The following is a 23,667-nucleotide window of genomic DNA, read 5'->3' as shown; positions in this document are numbered from 1 at the left end:
GACTAGTGTACAGAATGATATAACAAACAGCTCTATACCTGAACATCTAAAATTAAGAAATATTTACATTTTGTCATTTTTCTTCAGATAGTAATTTTAATGAAAGCAATTGAATATTATAATAAAAAAAAACCCCTGTTAAATCATAAAAGAAAGATGCCTGAAAACTCCTCTCCAGGCTTTTGTTTCCTTATTCACACTCCCTCCTACAAGCAACTCCCATCATAATTTTGGTGTGTGTATTTCCAGTTTGTGTTTTTATTCTCTCCTATATATTTTGCATTTTTTTCCCACTCAGAATTGTTTTTTGATATATCTTTGATTCATACAGATTCAGTTCATTCATTTTAAATCCTGACTAGTATTTCATCTTATGAATATTCCACAATTTCTTTTATTCTTTCCCCTAATAATAGACCTGTTTAGTTGTTTCTAGATTTTTACTATTACAAGAACGCTTCAGTGGACATCCGTGTATGGATTTCTTGCTGCTTGCATGTCAGGTATGTGCCCAGAAGCAGCATTACTGGGTTCTGTTGTATACTCATTTTCAATATTGTGTACACATATTCAGCTCTAATAGATATTGCGAAAAGTTTGTCCAAGTGCTTGAACCAATGTACACTTCTACCAGCAGACTGCTGTTTTCTCTCATGTGCACCAGCACCTGGTATTTTGAAGACTTTTTGATTTTTGCTATTCTGCTGGGTATAAAGTGATTATTTTGCTCTTTCATTTTGAGTTATACTGAAGAGGTTGTGCATCTTTTTATAGGTCTAGTGCTCATTTTGGCTTTCATCTTATCTAATTTGTTGGGTCATATCTTTTACCCATTATTTTTACTGTTGCTTTTTTCTTGATAAATTTTACATATTAGGAATATCTTGTCTTAGTCTGTTCCTTTTAAAATTTATGACATCATTCAGAAGCCTTAAATTTTAATACAGTACAGTGTGTCAGTCTTTTTTTCATGAATTTTGCTTTTCATACCTGTTTAGGAAATATTTTTATGACCTATGAATAGGAACATATCTCAATTTTTTTCCTAAAATTTTTAAAGTTGTGTTTTGACATTAAGTTTTTCATTCATCTGATTGTCTTTTTCTTAGTATGGTGTGGGGTATGGATTTAATTTATTTATCCAGGTGGAAAGTGAATTTTCACCAGGTCATTTACTGAATTCGTGTATCTTTCCTTCATGTTTGTTATTCTGTCTCTATTTTTACTACCTTCCCATCTGTGTAAGGGTCTGTTTTTGGATTCTCTACTTGCCCCACTCTGTTTGTTTATTTTCCAGTGAACACCACCTGATTTAATTGCTACAGTTTTATAATAAATCTTCACTTCTGTAGGGCAAGTCCCCTATTCTTGTGCTGGTTTTTTTTTGAGGAGGATTAGCTCCGAGCTAACATCTGCTGCCAATCCCCCTCTTTTTGCTGAGGAAGACTGGCCCTGAGCTAACATCCACACCCATCTTCCTCTACTTTATATGTGGGACGCCTACCACAGCATGGCTTGCCAAGCCGTGCCATGTCCGCACCCGGGATCTGAACCTGTGAACCCTGGGCTGCTGAAGTCGAACGTGTGAACTTAACCCCTGCGCCACTGGGCCGGCCGCCCTTGTGCTTCTTTTATTTAGAATTGATTTGGATGTTTTTGGCTATTTAGTCTTCCAGGTGAATTTTAGAAATTATTTGTCTAATTCCGCCAAAACAAATCAACTTGGAATTTTGATTAGAATTTCAATGGCTTGTCAAATTAATTTGGTGGAGTATTTGCGTCTTTCCATCTATACATGGTGTATGTCTCCATTAATTCTGGTATTCATTTGTACCCATTAAACTATTTTATAATTTTCACTATATAGATCTTGTTCATCCTTTTTTTTGTTTTACAGTGTTTTTTGTACATTTATTCTTTTTTTAATTGACATATAACCTTGTATTAGTTTAAGGTGTACAGCATAATGATGTGATATATGTATATATTTCAAAACAATTACCATAGTAAGTTTAGTCAACATCCATCACCTCACGTAGTTACACATCTTTTTCTTGTGGTGAAAACTTTTTTGTTTTGGAGGGGTGAGGAAGATTGGCCGTGAGCTAACATCTGTTGCCAATCTCCCTCTTTTTGCTTGACAAAGATTGTCACTGAGCTAACATCCATGCCAATTCTTCTCTATTTTATATGTAGGATGCTGCCACAGCATAGCTTGATGAGTTGTATGTAGGTCCGTGCCCGTGATCTGAACCTGTGAACCCTGGGATGCTGAAGCAGAGCATGCAAACTTAACCACTACACCACTGGGCCAGCCTCGAGTTTGGTTTTGTTAGATTTCACATTTAAGTGAGATTATACAGTATTTGTCTGTTCTCTGATTTATTTTGCTTACCCTAATGCCCTCAGAGTGCATCCATGTTGTCATAAATGGCAGGCTTTGTTTCTTTTTTATGGCTGAATAATACTCCATTGTATATATATTTTGAATTTTCTTGATCCATTCATCCAGTGATGAACACTTAGGTTGTTTCCATGTCTTGCTATTGAAAAGAATGCTGCAGTGAACATGGGATGCAGATATCTCTGCAAAATAGTGATTTCATTTCTTGTAGATATATACCCAGAAGTAGAATTGCTGGATCATATAGTAGTTCTAGTTTTAATTTTTTGAGGGTCCTTCATATGTTTTCCATAGTGGCTGCATCAGTTTATATTCCCACCAACAGTACACGAAGGTTTCTTTTCTCCACATCCTTGCCAGCACTTATTATTTCTTGTGCTTTTGATGATAGCCATTCTAACAAGTATGAGATGATATCTCATTGTGGTTTTGATTTGCATCGCCCTGATGATGAGTGATGTTGAGCACCTTTTCATGTACCTCTTGGCCATTGTGTGTGTGTTAATCTTTTAATAAATGTATTGCCAGATATCTTGTAGTTTTTGTTGCTATTGTGAATTGTATATTTTTAAATCTTTTCTAATTGGTTGTTGCTGGTGTATACAAATACTGTTTATTTTTATATATTGATCTTGTATCTAAAGTTTCTTTTGAGCTCTTTTAATCATTCAAGGAAGTATTGTCTGTAGAATCTCATATTTTAGTAGAGACATTATATCAGCTGCAAATACAGTAGCTTTCCGATTATTTGCTTACTTATTTAATTTTCTTACTGCATTGGTGAGGGCTTCTAATACATTGTTAAATCATAGCAGTATTGTAACAATTCTTATGTTGTTGCTGTGCAGTTTAAGATTTACATACTGCCTCTTCCTCATAATCTCCAGTCTTTCCGTCTGTAATTCCTGTTCGACATACATTCAGGTTTCTTATTCTGCCCTTCATATTGGTAATTACCATTGTGCTTTTCGGTATTTTGGTATTCCTTAAAACTATGCTGTATCTAAGTACAGGAATAATAGAATTGATGTTGCTGTAGTACCTTTATTTGAGACATAGGTCAGTGGTTTCATTGACTCTTGGTTCTCTCTCCCAACCCCCTTACCCTTCCTTGCCTCCCCACTTCTGCAAACCTGGTACCTTCCCCATAACCCCCCCCCCCCCCCCAGTAACAATAGGACCAGACTGGAGAGCTTTATCTTGGTTACCTCTTCAACTCATTGGTATCTTTAGACTATGTAACAGTTTTCCAAGGGATATCTTTATCTTAACGTCTGTTTTTTACCAAATTCAAAGATAATTGGAGAGCAATGATACTAAGGAATGAATGAAATGTAGCCACTGGTTTTAAGGGAGCTGGGTGAAGGCTTGTCACTGAGCGCAATAACATATGACATGCCTGATTGAAATACAAGGAGAAGACTAGGTAAGGGAGATAGCACAGCACATGAGTATCTCATCTTCGGAGTGTGAGTGACAGCAGTGGCATCAGGAAGAGAGCTGCGCTGCCTAAAGACTTTCTCCTGGAAGCCAGGACATGATGGAGACGGTGGGTCACATTGTTTGTGGCTCTCTTAGAATGGGACTTTTAGTGGAGCAATAGGTTTTGATTTTAGTAGGGATTTGCATTCCTTTATGAAACGTCTCAGCATGCTTGAGGTCACTGAACCTAGAAAGCCAAACCGATAAATTAGCGCTACCTTAAGTAAGTGGCTCACTGTATCTTACTGTTGATCGATTATGACTAATGAGAGGTTCTTTGGGGTGGTGGTTGAAAGTACAGACTCTGTGGCCAGTCTGCCTGGATTTGAATCCCCATTCCACTTCTTACCAGCTTGTGACCTCATACACATTTTTAAACCTTTTTATACCTTTATTTTATCATCTGTAAATTGGGAATAACAGTAGTCCCCATTTCCTAAAGCTCTCATGACGACTAAAGTAGTTCATACATGTAATGTGCAACAGAGCCAGCACACAGGACATGCTCTGTATAACTGTTAACTATTTAGAAACTCATATATTCACCAGGATATTTACTCTCCTCTAAGGATCGTGCAATTATGATTGAGACAATAGAGCTGCTTCTCTGGTTCTTTACTGTTGCACAGGAAGAGAGGTTCTGGTTTCGAGAAGTGTTGCTCACAGCTGTAAGTCATGGAATGCTGCTTACTGCTTTAGGAGTCCTTCAGGATTAGGTATTAAGGAGTTAAAGACAAAAGTCTTACAATGTTTCTTTAAATATCTGTTTCAGCTGCAGAAGATTAGCACATTTTTCTTGGCAAAGAACACCTTCCCCTTTTTTTGCCCGAGCACTTTTTCGTCAGCAGCCTTCCTTGTTTTTCTTCCCGAGCACTTCCTCGGCTCTATCTTTCTGTCATCTGCCCTCACTCTATTCTCTACGCTTCAGCACTTCCCTCCCACCACTTCCCATCCGCTAACTCAAAAAAAAAAAAAAAAAAACCAACAAACTTTGCTCATTGATTGTTTAGCATGTTTCCTTCCTAGTTTGCATTCCCCTGGGCGTCTGGGACAATCAGGGTGGAAGTGCAGTGACAGCATGGGAAAGTCACTGTGCATGGACAGCACTTTTGCAATGCAGTCAGGATACACGACTGACTGACTGACTGATGGGCTAACAGGCTGTGGTGCTCCGAGGCAGGCGCTGAGGCCATCTGCTTCTAGTCTGCAGTCAGCGCTCAGTTATCTTTAGAGGTTAGCTCAGGATTTGCCTTATATTGGATAACTAGGGGAGCCTATCGTATGCTTTTGTTATGTGTGATTTTTTAATGTTATGTTGGGATCTGAGCCATTGGTGATCCCCATAAAGCCTGGAACTCCCAGGTCTAGGCTCTATTCACAGAGGTACAAAATGCTCAAAATCCTTATGAAATCAGTTATGTGGAGTTTGCAACGAGAAGGGAAGTGGGTTAATGTTAGAGGCGCCATAAATCAGTGGTTACTGAGAGCCATCTTGGTACCATTAATAGCCAGCATTTATCAAGTGTTTACTCATGCCAGGCACGTGCTGAACATGATGCCTGTGTTATCTCATCCCACAGCCTGACAGAGGCAGCTGTTTTTATCCCCATCATACAGATGCAAACATCTGCAGGTCTTTTGGACCTTTTCCGCTCCGGTAGAGTGCCTTCCTCCCATGCTGTGTTACCCCACAGGGCAAAGACTGGCAGTAGAACTGCTGTGGAGAAGCGAACATGCAGTTTGTTTATGTTCTCCAGATAAAAGGAGGTTTTGGTTAAAGAGTGGAGAATGGAATTATAGCATCGTGACCTGAACTTGAGGATGATTTTATTTGTACCTGTTTAAAAAGTCCACATCTTCTAAGCATCCAGGGCCTTATTAATGAGAGGGAGGGACAAGATGACCTTTCATCCATATATCCCACCCAAGAATTTATACTGATTACACTTGTGGTAGAAGACGTGGTTGTCGTTGTGTTACGGGTTAGCGGTGTTATATCGGATGTTCAGAGTTGTAATTATGACTGGGGTGTGTATATGTAGGCCCTCCATCTGTTTCGCATATGAATGTGTGTGATAAGTAGCTGCAAGATGAGAGGTCAGTGAAGTGGCATGCTACTCCAATCTGCACAGCCAGGCTGCCTCCCCTTTCCTGGGACCCTGACCATTCTCCCCACGGCTGCTGGAACAGATGAATCAAATCCAAACAGCTTTGAGGAGCCTAGCTCATCCCCCTGCCTAATTTAAACCCCAATCAAGTCTAATTATCAGAGCCGTATTACTTGCCAGCAATAATTTCCTTTTGGGTACAACTCAGAGCTGAAAATTTTCTTTTACCTTCAGAAAATTGGTTTACCTTTAAATTTTTTCCCCCAGATTTCCCTGTGGAAAATTGGTTCTCTTAATTTAGGTATCTTGTAATTTTTCTCATTAAAAAATGTGTGGCATGTGATATCATTAGACTTTTTTTCTGAATTGAAGTGACTTCAGTGAGTTGACATATGTGCTGCAGTATAATTGTGCTGTGTTTTTGGAGCTCAAATCAGTAATTACATCCATAACCTTATTGTCTATGGTAAAATATGTTAACTGGTCTTTGACATAAAACTCATTAATTTGAATCAATATATAATGTTCTGAAGTGCTCTAACAAAGGATCATTGACTGATGGGTATAATATAGTCTAAGACCCAAACATTTCTGTATGAACAGCAGTAACCGTAAACATTTTCTAAATAGCAAGTCAATATGATGATTCCCAAAACATACATATTATGATGCCTACCAGAAATTTGAACTATGACGTGAGCCCAATCATTGAATTTACTCCTTTTTAAAACATTATATCCTGGATGTTTTTCATCTTTACAATACTGAACTAACTTTCAGAGAGGGTGTTGGAATTTCAAACCTTCAAATGCCTGGTGCCTAGTTACAGATGTGGACGCTGGGGCCCAGGAAGGTTGGTGGCAAGGAGACTGGCCCTCGGTGAGATCTTCTTTACCCACTAAACCTCAGAGGGTGCCTGAGCTCCCTTCTCCATGGAATCTTAGTGGATTCAGTGTGGAGTGGCTTTTCTGCTTCCCTAATGTTGAATAACTTTAAACGGCAAATTGAAGTGTACCAGGGTTGGCCAGTAAATTTGAATTCAAAGTAAGAATTTTATCAGGAATCCAATCCCAGGGTTTTCTTTTGACTTGAGACTGCAGACCCACCAAAATTACATTAATGTGAAACCTTGACAAAAGAGCACTCCTTGTCGTTAGGTATGTGTTGCTTCGCAGATAATACCCAATTCTCCCCTTGAGCATTTCTGGGGAGCGAGAGCCAGAGAAGAAAGGTACCAGGTGGCTTCTCTGCTCAAATTGTTTGCCTCTCCTCCCACCAAACACAGAGGCATGTCCACAGCGCCTCAGTGCTAATGCATATGCCATAGTCGGTACAGCAAGGGCGACTGGGAAACTGCCTGGACCCAGCAGAGAGAAGGGAAGCAGTCCCTATGGCTGCTGCTGTTAACTCTGCTCAGTGACCGTGTGGGTGCCTTGTACCTTCTCTTTGACCTCCAAAGCACTTTGCGCCTTTCCCCATGTCTTTCTGTCTATCGATTGGTTGATCTCATCCCTCTCTCTCTTTCTGTCTCCCTCTCTCCCTTTCCCCACTTCTCTTCCTCTCTCTTCTCCTCCCTCCCTCCTTCTTTCTTTTTTTCCTCTCTCCCTCTACCCACCTCCTCCATGGACCTGCATCGAAGGGCTCCCTGCCTTCTGGTGTCTGGTTGGCTTCGGCCCAATGGGGAAGCAGGAGATTGAATGGAAGGAGGGAGAACAGAGAATATATAGAAATCACTGTTCTCTGGCTCCCTTCCTGGGCATTAGCACTGGCTGGCTGAATGTTCTTTTGAAGGTAAGGGTACCTGCCAGGTGACCCTCCATTCCCAGCTCTCTGTTTCAGGTTCTGGAAGCAGCCCCCTCCCTTTGCCTCTTCTGGTCTAGGGGTGGTGAAGGAGCGCCACTCCTTTTACTTCTTTGTAAGTAAGCCCTTTATCAAATTCTTCTCAAACCACCTAGTGTGAGTGTGCCCTCTGTTTCCTGCAGGAGCCCTGACTGAGACACTGGGTATGGATGAGCTGGTGTAATTATGCATCATATATATAAATTTGCTTCATTTATTGGTTTGATAATTATTTATCTACCATCCACCAAGAGCCAGATAGAGAACGAAAGAGACAAAGCGCCTGGCCTTGTGGAGCTTGTAGAAAAAAAGACAAGCACATACATATACAATATAATGTCAGGTAGTAATGACTGTTATGAAGTAAAGGAGGACAAGGGGACAGGAGTGATGGGGGCCTCGGTCCTCCTTTAGGGGAAGGGACGTTCCTGAGTGTCCTGAATGGAGCGAATAGGCATGCTTTGCAAAAACACTTAAAAGGAGTGTTTTCCAGGGAAGGGAATCTTCAGGCACCCCGAGCCGGGAATGTGCTTGAGGTGCTCTAGCAACAGCACAAGGACCAGTGTGGCCAGACTGGAGTAAGTGGGGAACAGTAGGAATCCAGACAAGGAGCCTGGGCTGGTCACTCCATGCTCTGCAGGCCCTGGAAGGACTTTGGATGAGTAGAAGGGAAAGATACTGGAGGGTTTGGAGGAGAGTGACATTATGTATGTTTTATTAGGGTGGCTTCGTCTGCTGTTGGAAGAAGAGACTCTCTGGAGAGCAAAAGTAGCAGAAGAGAGATGTGAGGCTAGAGCTGGAATCTGGATGACTTGGATGGTGTTATGGCTTGAATTGGGTCTCCCCCAAAATATGTTGAAGTCCCTACTCCTATATGTTAGAATGTGCCCTTATTTGGAGATAGGGTCTTTACAGAGGCGATCAAGTCAAGAGTAAGTTTCGAGGGTGTTCCCTAATCCAATATACTGGTGTCCTCATAAGAAGGGGAAATTTGGACCCAGAGACAGACATGGAGAGGAAAGATGATGTGACGAGACACAGGGAGAGGTCAGCCATCGAGAGCGGCCTGGGACAACAGCTTCTTCCCTCACGGCCCTCAGAAGAAACCAAACCTACTGAAACCTTGGTTTGAGACTTCTGGCCTCCAGAACTGTGAGACGATAAATTTCTGTTGTTTAAACCACCCAATTTGTGGGGTTTTGTTATGGCAGCCCTAGCAAACTAATACAGATAAATAACTTGGATGAGGTCGATAATGGCAAAAGTAAGAAAGGTTGAATGTGAAATATGTTAGGACGTTAAAACCAGTAGGATTTGCTGATGGATTAGATAAGGGATGGTGGGGGGTGTTGTTTCACCCATGGAAACCAAGATTAAGAACAAGACAGCACGGTTGACTCCCAGGTCATTGGTCAGAGCAACTGGGTGAATGGTGGTTCCCTTTCCTGGAGATGAGGAGCAGTGCGGAGGGCGGATATGGAGGGCAAAGGTCAAGAATTGGGTCATGGACCTGTGAACTTTGCAATCCCTGTTTGACATCTCAGAATAGGCAGTTGGAATCGAGGGAGAAATGTTATAGCAGAGTCATAAATGCCAGCTTATGGTGACCATCCCCTCCCCCCAAAAACCACAGAGCCTGGGGTGCTCACTCCCGTTGTCTGCCACCCAAGGTGATGTGACATCACTGGTTCCATGCAGATTAGTCAGCATACAGATATTTTTATATAGTTTTTAATATATTTATCTTAATATGTATTTAAAAAAATGTAACTGGCACAACAAAGCAGTGATTTCAAGGTGTTATTTCTTAGACCATCATTAAAAATTGAAGTATTTAAATTTTTAAAAAAGGGAGTTGGGGCTGGCCCCTTGGCATAGTGGTTAAGTTTGGCATGCTCTGCTTCGGCAGCCTGAGTTTGTGGGTTTGGATCCTGGGCTCGGATCTATGCCACTCATCAGCCATGCTGTGGCAGCGACTGACATATAAAGTGGAAGAAGATTGGCACAGATGTTAGCTCAGCAAAAAAGAAAAAAGAAGAAAAAAAAAAAGGAGTCATCTTTTGAAATAAACCAGTTAAGAAAAGACTAGTATTCAGAATAGATGTAATAGTACACATAGATCATGGATGTGGGAAAAAAATTAATAAGTAAATGACTGAAGTTTGGGACACAAACTAATGCATTCATAAGGAATTACTAGGTAATTCCTATTGTGTCACAGTTTAAGAACCATACCCTTGGTTTTTTGTGTTTTTTTTTTGAGGTCTTATTGGCTTATAACATTGTGTAACTTTCAGGTGTACATTGTTATATTTCAGTTTCTGTATAGACTGCATCATGTTCTCCACCAGTGGTCTGGTTTTTATCTGTCACTGTACATCTGTGACCCCTCGGTGTGTTTTTTAACTGCAGGTCACATCGTTGATTTAGTGGGTAGAGACCAGCATTACTTAAATAGGTGCTAGACTAGATGGGAACATGGAGTGTATTGATGGTGGTATTGGCAAGTGTGTTTCATGTTGTAAAACTCGTTTCCTGTTGAGCATCACAGTGAACAAAGTGAGAAGCCACTGTGTTAGGATTTGCTTTCAGAGGCGGGTATCCCTTCCCTGCCCCATTTTGGTGACTCTCTTCTTGAGCCAAGTTGAAAAACCTGGGTTTGAAAGTAGACAAGAACAGATGATGTACTTTCATCTTGACAAGGTTATTAATGATGGAGGTTTTCATAAATTATTCTGGGATTAGTTCTGTGGGTTTTAGAAGCCTACGATGTCATCGTTGAAAATGTGCTCTTGCTTCTAAATGGTGCGTTTTTTCCATGTTCATTTGGATTTCTGATCCCAATTTGGATATGCTTGGTAATTGTTAAATCACCTCAGCTTGTGAATTCTTTCAGTCAGTTTATTTTCATGGAATTTTTTGACTTTGCCTGGTTCTAGATTGCTTTATCGATGTGCAGGGGCCCCTTTACTGTGCCTGTTGGCAATAGCTTTGTTGTATTTAAGAATACTGTTTTGTAAGAGCTTCAATTGGGGCTGAAATGTATTTATCACAGACAAAAGGATGTCTCAAAAAAGAGTCAGGTGAAAAAGTTTATTCTTATCTGAGAATGCATGTGATTCTTTTCGGAATTAAAACTGTTTTGAGCGGCTGGCCTGGTGATGTAGTGGTTAAGTTCGCACGCTCAGTGGGCTGCAGTTCCCAGGTCCACATCCTGGGCACAGACTTAGCACTGCTCGTCAAGCCACGCTGTGGCAGCATCCCACATATAAAGTAGAGGAAGATTGGCACAGATGTTAGCTCAGCAACAGTCTTCCTCAAGCAAGAAGAGGAAGATTGGCAACAGATGTCGTCTCAGGGCCAATCTTCCTCACAAAAGCACAAAAACCTATTTTGAATGAACTTTTAAGAAGAGGTCTAGGAGCCCTTGAAACAATGATGTGATTTTCCATTTTGCTTTTTGTTTTTTTTTTCTTTAAAATCTCTAGGATGGAAATGTCTAATGATAGGTTTTTTAAAAAATAATGGGATAATAATAAAAAATAATGCCAAAATTATAGATACACTTAGTTTTAAATTTTCCTTGTGGCTCTAATTTTGAGATAGAATAACTTATACCTGATTTAAAGGATTAGGCTTTTAGAAAATGTAATGTCAGCCAGTAAATTCACTGGGTACCCATTATTTCATGCCTGATACATTATTTTTCACAGAGCATTCTTGTAAATATATTTATGTGATGCAAATTAAGCTAAAGTACTACGCTATCAGATCTGTAATGTTTAGGGAGCAATAATCTCTTTAAAAAGTATGATCTGCAGTGTTAAGGGATGTTTATAATTTCTAAAATGACTTGCTTAACAGGAGAAGGCTTGATGAAAGTATTTAGCATGGAGATGAAATATGTCTCCTTAAGTTTCCAGATTATTCACATGTCAACACTTCTTTTGGCATCTTTTAATAGTTTATTCATATAACTGAGGGCTGCTACTTTTGTTAGTGGTGGTTATCACTGCAAAATGATTTTGGTGACGTTGACCCAAGCAATATAATGTGCTTCTGTTTCCACAAAGCTAATGGTGAGGTCTCCAACCTTCCTTCTCCTGCCCTCTCTACCCTTGCGGTGAAGAGCCCCTATTTACATATGTAAATAAGCCGTTCAGCTGAGAGCCCCGTGGGCCTGCCCAGGTCCAGTCTGTTATTTTGCTGACATTGATGGCATTGGCCAGGAGGTAAATGGTACCACGAGAGTGATGTCTCAGTCTGGAATGACAGATTCCAGAGTCTGAAGGCTATGACTTAGGGGGAGAAATAGATTCTTGAGACTAAGAATTTGGGAAAAGAAAATGAAGTTATTAATTTTGTCTTTAATGTCCCAAGTATTAGAATTTAATGTTTTTCTCAAACATGGAAAACTATACCTATGAATTGTCATACAGGGATGTTGGTTTTCTGTGATACCATTTATGAGAGCCCTGTTCCCTGTTTTAAAAAGGTAAAGTGTTTCATAATTGAACAGATAGAGCTGACTGTGCTCAAAGAAGCAATGTTTGTGCCTTCCCAGGACATGTCAGGGAATCTGGCCTGTAACAGGACTGGAGAAAGAGAAAGAGAAAGCTTTTACATTGAGGTCTCCCAAAGTGAAGAAGCAGGCATATCCAGCTTCTAATGGATTAAATTCTTCTCAGAGGTTCCTACCTAGGACTAGCTGTGTACACCTTCCACAAAGTCTCAGTATCATCACATTAACTCTGGAATACGTGAGCAACTAACCACCACCAACTTTTTTTTCAACAATAGAATAGCATGTGACTATTGTGTTGAAAATTAGGATTAGTTTAAGATAGGAGTCATATGGAGAAAACTTGCTGTGAGCTGCTCACGATTTCTTTATTTTCACTCCTTGTGCAATCTGTTAAAATGACATTAATCTTCTGGGCTGTTCTTTGGTTTCTATTAAAATGTATCGCTGGAATTGGTGTAAATATATTGATTATTTCGTAGACCTATTTGTTCATTGAAAGCAGACTGTTGTTGCAGACTCATTGTTCTTGATAATAAATGAGGTAAAATGGAGACCAGCTTCCCAAAACCCAGGTGCCTCCTCCACTCCCATTGAGAAGTGTGCTCTCCAAAACCGGCTTTCCACAAACTGGGAGTTGAGGATTTAGATTCTAGGTTTAATATCTGTGTCTGCCCCCTGCTGAGTTCATGGTGCAATTAGCTAATTAAAAAAAAATAACATTTTCACCTTGGAATCAGAAGAAGACCAATAAACCACAGGCCTAAGATTTAGTTAATTTGCGCATTGACTGTAATTGTGTGTTTAATGCCGAGATTAATTTTTTTTCCTAATGAGTGGAAGCCTGGCACGGTGCATTGGAACTCTTAAATCAGTTGTAATCATTCCAGAGGGAGGTTAATAAGGGCAGATAGTTCTCCAGATGTATTAATGAGAATAATTATTTATTTACATCTGATAACCTTTTTTAGGGAGGAGAAAGCACTAAAATTACTTTCTGATAAAGCATTAAATTTAGAGGAGAATTTTCCAATCAAGCCAAATAAACAATCTGTGATTTAAAAAAAAAAACAAAAAAACCAAACCACTTCTCATGTAAAAACTATTGATTCTATTGAATGAGAGGTCATACTCAGTTTTTTGTTTGTTTTTGTTTTGCTAGGTATTCTGTGAATTAATGAGCATCATTTATGCTGTTAAAGCTTTGGTACTTTTCTAGGTCAGCTGGGTTTGTAAGACTCTTTCCTTCCATTCTTTCAGAAGAGGGTAGGGGAAGAATGCATGTCGGTAGGGAAGTTACTAGGAAAAATATAATCCTGGCTTGCAATCTACTACTTATGACATTATAAGTATTATTAAGCATTATACTTTGGACACAGAAGCAGTGATTGTTGGCAATTCAAGTGCGTATGATTGATCTATGTCTTAAAAGTAATAGAGCTGTTATTCCTGGAAAAAAATTAAAGAATTCTTAAGTATTATAATATAGACATTACTTTTTTACCGAAGTAGAAGGTCTTTTCACTCTCTTCTGTCTATACAGCAGAGCAAATGCTAACACTCCATGTGAAGGGTGTTCCGCTCCATGTGGAGTCTTTCTCTTGGACTAGGGGCTTTAAACTCAGGGGTTTTCTGAGACTCTCTCTGTTGCTTAAACCTCCTCATCCCTGGAGTCAATGTCCACTGTGGATACTGCTTGCTTCTTAAATTCTGGTTTGCTATTGTCCAGTTTTGAAAGATGGGAAGTGAAATTCTGTACCATTTATGGGGACCCCTATTCCAAACTTCCTCTTTAAAACATAGTTCCTTGGTTTGTGTGTGTGTGTGTGTGTGTGTATGCGTGTCATAGCATGGATGAGTCACGGAGAAGGGTTAAGTCTTCTGTGTGGTCCATTTGTCCTATATCCTTACACAGGGATTTAGTGGGGGTAGTTCTAAGGAAAGACCACCCTTCTTCATAGTTCAAGTTAATAACCTTAATCCCAAGTCCCTATTTGAACCAATAAAATTGAATTGTGTTTAGGGGCAGAGTTTTCACTGGCTTCCAGACACCAGGAATTCTTCCAGGATGATGGAGAGAGGAGCTTGGATGGCAGGAGATTTTTCAAGGTTTTAAGATAGACTGTGATTTTCCTATCATTTTGGTGATATCCATATGGGTGGCAAGTCTAACTCCAAGTAAGCCCCTTAATGCCTTCCTTCTGATGTTCTAGGAAGATGGACTTCATGTTTGGGGAAATCGTGTCCCAGTTTTCCTTAGTGTCCTTGAAATGTAATTAGAGACAATATCAGATAATAGGCAAAGGAAGGTTTGATGGGAGATGTCTTTATACTGGGCTGTCTTCATGACTGTATTACACACATGCGTATATGAGGCTGTTTTTAACAGAATGTCTTGCATGTGGCATGTGCTTTTGTGGGGGAAACCTGTTGTGTGTTTTTATTATTAGATTTTAGCTAAAACAAAGTACAGTGCCGTTAAACACTGTCCCTCTCCCTTTTCTGACCATTTTCCCATCATTCCACACCCCACCTTCTCCCTTCCCACCTCTTGTTCATTCCCCATCTTCCATTCACTGTCAGGAAGGGCAGCCTCCGAAGAGCCATTTCAACTCAGCCCGACATCGCCAGAGACTAGTGGACCCAGCTGCTTCAAAAGTGAGTGTGTCCCGTCGCCCCGGGCGGCGGGTGTGCATGGCGGCATGGTCCCTCTGCGGAAAATGGGGTTGTGGGGTTTTATTTATGCCGGTGTATTTGAAGGCCTTAGAAGAGGCAAAGTCTTCTCTACTAATTCAAGACCATCCACACCAGTGGAGTTTGGTAAATGTTCAGCAGCCAGCCCTGAAAACAGACGAAATCCTGGTAGGTAGCATTTGCTGGTTTCTGGCATGTAAATATTCCTACCACTGCCAATGTCAAGTAGCAGTGTGACAAGGCTAAGCTCAGAGCAGGGAAGAGATGCCCACTAGAGTGCTAAGATATAGTTTTTTCACCATACAGATATGATTGACATAAACCGTAGTGAAATTTAGCAAAATAATTAAGTGAATCAGTTTTGGGTGTCTGTTACCTTTGTTTTCAATGTAGTGTATTTAATTATGAGTTTAGATAGTTGTAATTTACAATAAGGGCTACATTTAACAACTGATGTGTAAAATTCCTGAAAATTTCCCCAGCTGAGTGGGTCAGCTCCAGTGCAGCATTTATACGAGCTGCATGTTTGTTATGTGTTTGTGGGAGAACAGTCTTAAGCTGATTTGATCATGTCCACCTCTTACGTGCTGTGTAACAAATAGCAGCAGCCACAGAAAAGTGGCTGAGGTTTTGGGCGAGGATTTCCTAATCGCACACAACCGGAGTAAGTCACAGGCCAGTTCTGCTACACACAGACTTTTATAAAACAAGCATTCATTAGCAAACAGGCACAAAGCACTCCTGCAGCCTGTCCCATAAAGTCTTTGCTTTCTGGCCTTTTAAATGCTCCAGCCAAATCTTTCTGGAAAGTTCCACTCCAAGTTGAGTGGAAGTTGCCTCCAACCACTTTCCAGAGGCAGGATTCTCTCACCTTTATAGTGGGCATCATGCCACAGGGCACCCCTGACCCAGCTGCTGGGCTTGAGGCCACTGAGCAGTTGGAGCCAGTCCTCGGGTACAAGTTGCAGACCTCCCTAGATTCTTATGCCCTGTTCCTGCAAAGCTGGAGAATGTCTCTCAGATGATTTTGCCAATTCTCTTACCTTAAATACCACTAGTTTCAACAAGGAAAGCCTGTTTTTCACATCCATTATGCTGACTAGTAAAGGCACCGATTTTGGTTTCAGCAATGAGAACCTGTTTCAGTATGTCAGTTAGCAAAATCTGTGGTGTGGACTATCTCAGTAGACACCTGTGATGTATGCTAGTTGACCACCCTGGGGAAGTAGATTCTGATTAGGGCCACTGACTGTGTACAGGATATAACTGTAACCAATGTGTATACTATTATATAACCTGTGCCCAAGTATTTGAAAGTGGACTCCAGACATCATAACCCTTTGTTACATTCATTAAGTGCCTCGGATGTCCCACTGCCCAAGCTCCAGACAACTCACTTTGTCTCAGGAGCCTTGTGATGACGTCATGGAAGTTCTCTTGGTATGTGAAGGGAAAAAATGAAGTAGGTGTGAATAAGTCACATGGTTTTATCGCATAAGACGTGCATTTTGCTGAAGTAGAGCACGGTTCAGAGTGCAGCAGGTCCTTCTCACGTCCCACCCGAGAGTTTTAGCTAACAAGTCACTAATGCATCGTGTGACTAAGCACGTCCACTGTGACACCCAGCACGTACCTCTTGGTCGGTGGGGTCTTAAGCACTCAGTTGAGCATGTGCTTTTGTTGCTCCCCTTTCTTGTTTTTTCTTGTATTCGTTTCATTCTCCCTGGACATTTTCGAAAATATGTTTCTCATCATGCAAAGTGTTATACATTACACTGTCACTTAGCTGGTTTTCTTCTGTGGGTGGTGAGAGTCTTTTTGTTGCTCCACTTTGTTCTGAGTGAGAATCATGGCTTCTTTTTCCAGACAGACTCTAAGAGGAACTCATTAAGTTGCTATAAAGAAGATGTCTGGTGCCTTAGTGTGCTGTGTGAAAAGGTTCGGGCATGTTCCCAAATAGGTTTTAAAGGTCAGATCCTTTCCTCCCCAAAAAACTGCAGTAGTAGAAATTTGAGAAAGGGCCTAAAAATCTTTTCTAACAGTATGAAATGATGGGGAAGCCAATGTTTGCTGTGTGGATATGTTACTTGGCCAGTAAATAGCAAATGGAAATGTGCATCTGTGTAGCCAGTGACCTTTCATTATAAGCACATAGGTTTAGAATCTGCACTGTATCATTTTCAACTCAATACACCTGAGTTGTAGTAAAGAACTCTTGCAAATTACAGGTGCCCACGTTCTGAGGGCCGGTAACAATTTATGGTAAACCAGCTGCCAAATCTTTGAGAATATCGATTTTGTTGTGAGTCGGCATTGTGTAATCTTGGAAGAAGTGTCATCAGGTAAGGACGTTTAGTTTCCCAGTAGCAATACAGAGTGGTAGCAGGAATATGCTAGGCTGGGCTCTCCACTGGGCTTTGTGATAAACTGGCTCTGTGACCTTGGATAGCCGCTTAACACTGAGCCCTCATTGCTCTAGGTTTTCTCATCTGTAAAATGAGAAGAGAATATAGAATGTTCCCTTTATCAAATTATGGAATTATTTTTCTTTTCTCCCAAGGCTATTTATAACTAGATAATTTTACCATTTAGTCTGAGATTTTTGAATGGCATTTCTCAATCCTAATATCCCTCTACGAATGCCATCATCCCTCATTACTCGCCAAGCGTTATTATTAGGCAATCTTCTATCACTGTCTTCAGTGGAAGTTAATTTTTAAAACAGAATTACTTTAAAGCTATGGGGAAAATATGAGCCAGATAGAAGGGGCTCATTTTCTGCTCAAGGAGTTGGCTTTTTTTTTTTTAGCCTGAATTTTTTTCTCTTAGTAAGCCTTTTATGCTTTGAGTATAGGAAAACAAGCTTTAAAATCTGTTTTATTTGAATAAGAGTAAAGGGTTAGGGGGAAATCGGAGGTACATAATGTCCCTCTGATTGGCTAAGCCTGTCCACTGGGAATTCGGAAGTGTCTTTCTCTGTGAGAATATGCCCACCTGTCTGTCCCCCAGGATGAATGCTGTAACACAGCAAATGAATAAAAGCAAAACAGGCAATAGGAATAATAGTTCAAAGACCACAGAACAGTTATTTGTGGAGCTGCTGAAGGCCTCTGTTAAATAAAAATCAATTTGAGATGGGAGCAACAGGGACAGGATCTGGGGAGACAGAAGGGGGACAGGAAAGAGCACGAGAGTGTACAGAGGATTAGTTTTGAAATCTCCTGGCATTTCAGCACAAAAGGATGATGAAGATTTATTCTAGATGAGCTGTCATTTTCCATTGGAGGCTTTGCTGATCCAGAATAAATAGGGTCGTAAAGATTGTGTTGAAATTTTGAGCGTCTGAGAGTAAATAGTGGTAGGCATAGCATTTAATAAATTTCAAAACCAAAATGTGTTCAACATTCTATCCTCCTTTAAAAAACAAACCAAACTACCCAAAGGGGCAGATAACCCAACTACCAAAATCCTGCATATAATTCTAAGATACGTTGTTTCAGTCTACTATAGGGCTTGAAAATCCTGGTTACTAATTGTCAGCGATTTCTCTCCCTTTTTCTAATGAGAACAAGGTTTATAAAACCTGGCCTCCCTGCTGGGAAGATCAGCCCAGAGCTATCTCAGAGCAGATGGTCTTCTTTCCTCACTACTGTAAACCTTTTAGGATTGATCCTGTTTTTCATTTTTACCTATCTCAAGAGTAAATGTCTTTGAGACCTTAGAAACCCACTGTTCAGAGCAGACAAGAAGCTGCGTTGACCAGAATTCGTAGTTGCAAAGATGACGTAGAATAAAGGCGATGGAAATCATGGAATTGTGCTTCTGTCTGTAATACCAAAAGAAATAGGCTGATTTTTTTAAGCACTAAGGGAGACGGCTTTAAAATATCTACATTTTTGAGCCTTATTATGCATTGACTTTCTGGATGGTAATTAACACCCTCCTAGTCCCAGGAATTTCTTGTTTTTTGGAGGATGTAATACTTGTTACTATATTTAAGGATGTTGAAGGATGGGGAAGGGGTTGGGAAGACTGGTTGCCGTAATTATTCTGTGAGTATTTTAGTCACATAAAATGTTGGACTGTGTAAACTTTTTTACAAAGGCTTTTAGGGGTGATACATTTCTGATAGAAATTTTGGAGGTACCTTATAGTTTCTGTTTGTTTTTACATCAGCCATCTACAAATTACCTTTGGTCCCAGCTAAAATGAGCATGAATCTCATATCTGAAACTTATTAGCCATGGCTTTGGACCAATTACTTAATCACACTGAGAGCCTCAATTTCCTCATCTGAAAAATGGGTACCAAAATAATATCTACCTAATCAGGTTGTTTAAAGGAATAAATGAGATAACACATAAGAAGTTTTCACCACACAGGTACTTAATGAGTACCAAATTGTAGCTGTCTTTTGAACTATGGTTACTCTTATCATGGTTATTAGGTAATCCTTATTCAACTTTTGGGGACTTTTTTCCCCATTTTGTGAAATAAGGGGTTAGGAGCAGATCGTCTTTGAGGTGGAACATCCGCATGGTTAAGTCTGGAGAGTTCTGCTTGTTTTGGAATGTCTAGCATGCACTCAGTGTGTGTCAGGCATGGATGAATATAACTGGCAGGATTTGGCTCTTACCTTCAAGACTATAATGTAATTAGCAAAGAAATAAAGCAGAGGCCATAATAAATAGTATGGTAAACAGTATCAGCACGCTGTTGATTTTGAACAGATGGAGATCTGTGAGCAGCAGTCGGAAGAGTCTCCCTGGAGCTGGTGGGTTTCCACCAGGGCCTTCAAAGGAGGACAGAACTTTTTAAACAGCGTTGAATGTAGGACATGAATCTGATGTGAATGCACGTCGTAAGGTGATCCGCCAGACCGGAATGGAGGGTGTGTGGCTCGTGGCAGATGTGGAAGGATCCTCCTGTCCTGGCCCCCCTGGTGGAACACGTGCAGGCTCTGAGATCACCCAGACCTGTTTTTGAATTCTGAGCACCAGCTCTGCGGCCGAGGGAAGATCTCTTGTTTCCTCATCAGCACAATGGGGGGATAACAGTATCCTCCTCATTAAGAATGTTGTAATTAAATGGTCTGGTGCAGCCATTCCACAGAGTAATCAGGCTGTTTAGGGGAGCAAAACGGCAGCCCTTAGTTAAACTAGACATAGGCTACCCTATGACCCAGCAATCTGAATCTGAAAAAAGTGGCCTCTGTCCCAGGACACAGATGCTTCTTGCAGCATTGTTGTTGTGCCAGAAAGTTTGGGAGTGTTGTAGGTGTAGACAGTTGAGAGAGTGAGTGGAAAATAGGGTAGCTGCCATCGTAACATCCGGTAGTTAGAAGCAGCAGCACGAGGGGCAGGCGGCAATGCGGATGGAGCCTAGGACATCACCATGCAAAAACAAGTTAGAATCCAGTTGTCTAGTTCCGTACTTGTAATGCCAATTAAAAATACATGCACACCATACAATTTACATTCTCCAAGAGCTCATACAAAAGCTGGATATCCATCAGGCACATTAGAAGGTTGCTGGGAGGCAGGGAAGGGGTGAGGGGCATGGGGTGGAAAGTAAATAGACAGGTGAATAAACTGATGGTGGCAGTACTATGCCGTGGACTGAGGAGGAGGATTAACCCTCCCCTCTCCTCTAGGCTGCATTCTCTCCAGGCAAAAAAATACCTGGGCCAAGAAAGACAATATATGGGAGACTTAAATGTTCCAGGATTGGAAGGAGCCACGTGTGAGGGAAATATGGCAACTGCAAATCATTGGAGAGCTAGTGCTTATGCAGCCCTGACGTCCAGGCGCTTCCCACACAGGATCCCTCCTGACTCCTCCTAGCAACCTCACGGGGGCAGTACTGTGACTGCCATCCTTCAGGTGAGGAAACTGAAGCTGGGTGAAGTTAGATCACTTGCGCAAGATCACACAGCTAGTAAAATGGAAGCCAGGATTTAACCCAGTCAGTCTGGCTAGTGGAGTCCCTTTTCTAAACCATCCTGCCTTGCTGCCTGATGGACATAACTGAGGTGGTGAGAGAGGAGCAGACGCTTCCCACACATGACGCCCTTGGCACATGCCTGGCAGTGGCAACTACTTCCTTTTTGTGGGGGCTAAGTTTTTTTTAATTGTGTGTACTTGGGTGTGTGCGTGTGTATCAAACTTTTTATTGAAATATACACTCACAAGTGTACAGCTTGATGAATTTCCACAGACTGAACAATCCTTTGTGACCAGTGCCAGATCAAGAAGCAGAACACGATGGGCAATTCTGTAAAAGAAAAACTTTTGTTTTTGTTTTTTACTGGGCACTAAGTTAGGATGCCAGAAAGTGACATCATGAAAAACATAAGCCTTTAGAAGCAAAAACAATAGAAATGTGAAATATTTTAAAAATTGCTACAGGTATTGGGCATTTCTAAGGAGTAGAAAAAAATCCTCTACCTTTTCATTGATTTTACCAAAGTTAGTTGCTTTTGTTGTGACTGGCCACGGGGCATAGACAGCTCATGAAGGAAAGCAGAAAAGTCCCTCAGTGGATTTAAGGCGACCTCCTGTTACCAAAGGATAAAACAGATTGAGCTGCAGGCATTCGTCAGACATAAATAAATAAATAGATAAACATCTGCCGTGCTTTGGATCATAAGGAAGACCTTGTGGTGGACAAATGATATTTTTATTTCTCTTCCAGTCATTCTTTAACTCTAGCAGACAACTGTCTCTGATGTTTGCTCTCGACTCCTATGGGCTGCATTGGCAAGTTTACAAGACAAAACTATGACAACGTACATCACACTGAAGGGATGATGTTTTCCAACGTTCCAAATGATGAATTCCCTTTTTTCCTGTCCAAGAAGAGTGTCATGTTGCATTTTGGGGCTGTAGTTATAATGTGATCTGTCTACCTGGCAAACCTGTGCACAATAATTCACTGCCTGTGGCAGAACAGCGAAGAGAAGTTAAATAACTTGTAGAAGGTCACAGAGCTAGTAAAAGGTGAAGCCAGGATTCAGACCCAGTTAGGCCCTGTGCTTAGCCACTACACCGCACTCTTTGCCTTCACGGTCCAGGAAGAGCTCGCCTCTTTCCCAGGGACGCCCTGTACTAGGTGGGCAGCATTTCTCAGGGTTGCAAAGAAGGCAACCACTATCCCCCCAGGTGATTTTCATTTTGCCTCGAGGGCCAGAGACATATGTTGACCTACATGCCACTCTCCTGCCACCTGACTCCACACTGCCATGAACCTAGATAATGCTGCAAAGCTGTCTGAAAAGTGTTGATTCTCCTTGTTGTTCGGACCTGTCTATCCCAGTTGACAAGGATTTTTGTCTCTTTTGACTTTAACAGAATTCCAGACCCCTAACAATTCAGTTGAAAAATGGGCAAAGGGTGCCCCAGTTTTTTCAGCCTAACATCTCTCTACTCAGACACATACAAGTAATTCTAAGGAACGTGGATTCTGTGTATTTGTTTCCCATGGTGCTATCATGTGTGATATAAACACTGTATTAAAGCACTTGGAATTACAGGGCTAAAACACGTCCTTGGAATTCTGCTCCAGTAGGACATACTGAGTCTCTGTTTCGTGGCCAGGCACTGTGGGATTCAGTGCTTAGACTTGAGGTGAGTATAGCCAGCTGCCTTTTGAAGAATCACTCCTTAATCTTTTTTAAAGCACTTTTTTATTGAAGTGTAGCATATAAACAGACAAGTGCAGATGTTTTCAGTTTGATATTGTTCCACACATCTTAGATGCTGCATTTTTTTTTCCTGTAATAGTAGCACATATCCAAAAAGTACAGATATCAGTGAACTTTCACACACTGACTATACCCATGTAGCAGCACCAAGGTGAAAGGAGTGTTACCGGCACCCCAGAAGATCCCTTTATGCTATGCTTGTAGCAATTTTCAGAATATTTTAAATTTTTATTGCTTTTGTTTTCAAAGTCTTATATGTCTTTCCTAATATTGCTTTCCAACATCCTAACTTATCATCTCGTAAAATGATATTTGTTTTTGTTTTTGTTTGTTTTTAAGGAAAAGATGGGATTGGGCTTCAAAACACAGGTAAAATAAAGAACAAGTGTAAAGACCATGGTCACTATGGCTTTTAATATTTCAGTTGCTGGAACTTCTATTTTGTTTGAATGTTGTGACCAAAAACATTAAGGAGGAAACACTATTTAGTTTGGACTGTTTCTCTTTCCTCACACAGATTTTTGCAGCAGTTACCTGTCTCCTGTTTTTACTTTTTAGCTGGCAAAGGTTGAGTATGCATCAGTGAATTGTTACAGCCTGGCCTCTCTTGTCCTGAAGTGGATTTTTTTCCCAAGGGCTTTAAAAAACTAGTGAATTGCATTTGTTGACTTTTCTCAGAGTCCTCAGAGTTGTGCTTGCCAAAGACTTGTGTAACAGGCAATTGGCCAAGATAAGATTAGCAATTTATTTGGAGGAAAGGGGTAGGAAATCTTTTTAATTTAGAGGTGGAAAGATCACAGAACGGGTTAAGTACAGGTTACCCAATTTGGTTCTAGATTTATGAAGAATTACTGACATCATCCAGTCATCCCTTTGCCTTCAAGGACTTCTGTATCTTCTTTGCCCCTATATCCCT

The 23,667-nt window shown here is 40.8% G+C and overlaps 1 protein-coding gene across 13 annotated transcripts in view; it reads left to right on the top strand.

The window, feature by feature from the left end:
- The window catches only part of MAST4 (microtubule associated serine/threonine kinase family member 4), a 576,096-nt gene that overhangs the window by 262,018 nt on the left and 290,411 nt on the right, over window positions 1–23,667 (top strand). For 5 of the 13 annotated variants that reach the window (XM_023625594.2, XM_023625597.2, XM_023625593.2 and 2 more), the window contains one exon: window positions 14,939–15,013. The exons of the other annotated variants lie outside the window; for them this stretch is intronic. In XM_023625594.2, coding sequence (XP_023481362.2) covers window positions 14,939–15,013 — 75 coding nt within the window. The remainder of the gene's footprint in view (window positions 1–14,938; window positions 15,014–23,667) is intronic. 13 annotated transcript variants of the gene reach the window in all.

Source organism: Equus caballus, chromosome 21 (assembly GCF_041296265.1).
Source record: "Equus caballus isolate H_3958 breed thoroughbred chromosome 21, TB-T2T, whole genome shotgun sequence".
Classification (NCBI taxonomy): domain Eukaryota; kingdom Metazoa; phylum Chordata; class Mammalia; order Perissodactyla; family Equidae; genus Equus; species Equus caballus.
Note: the sequence above shows the minus strand (reverse complement) of the source record. Positions and strands in the feature narration are given on the sequence as shown.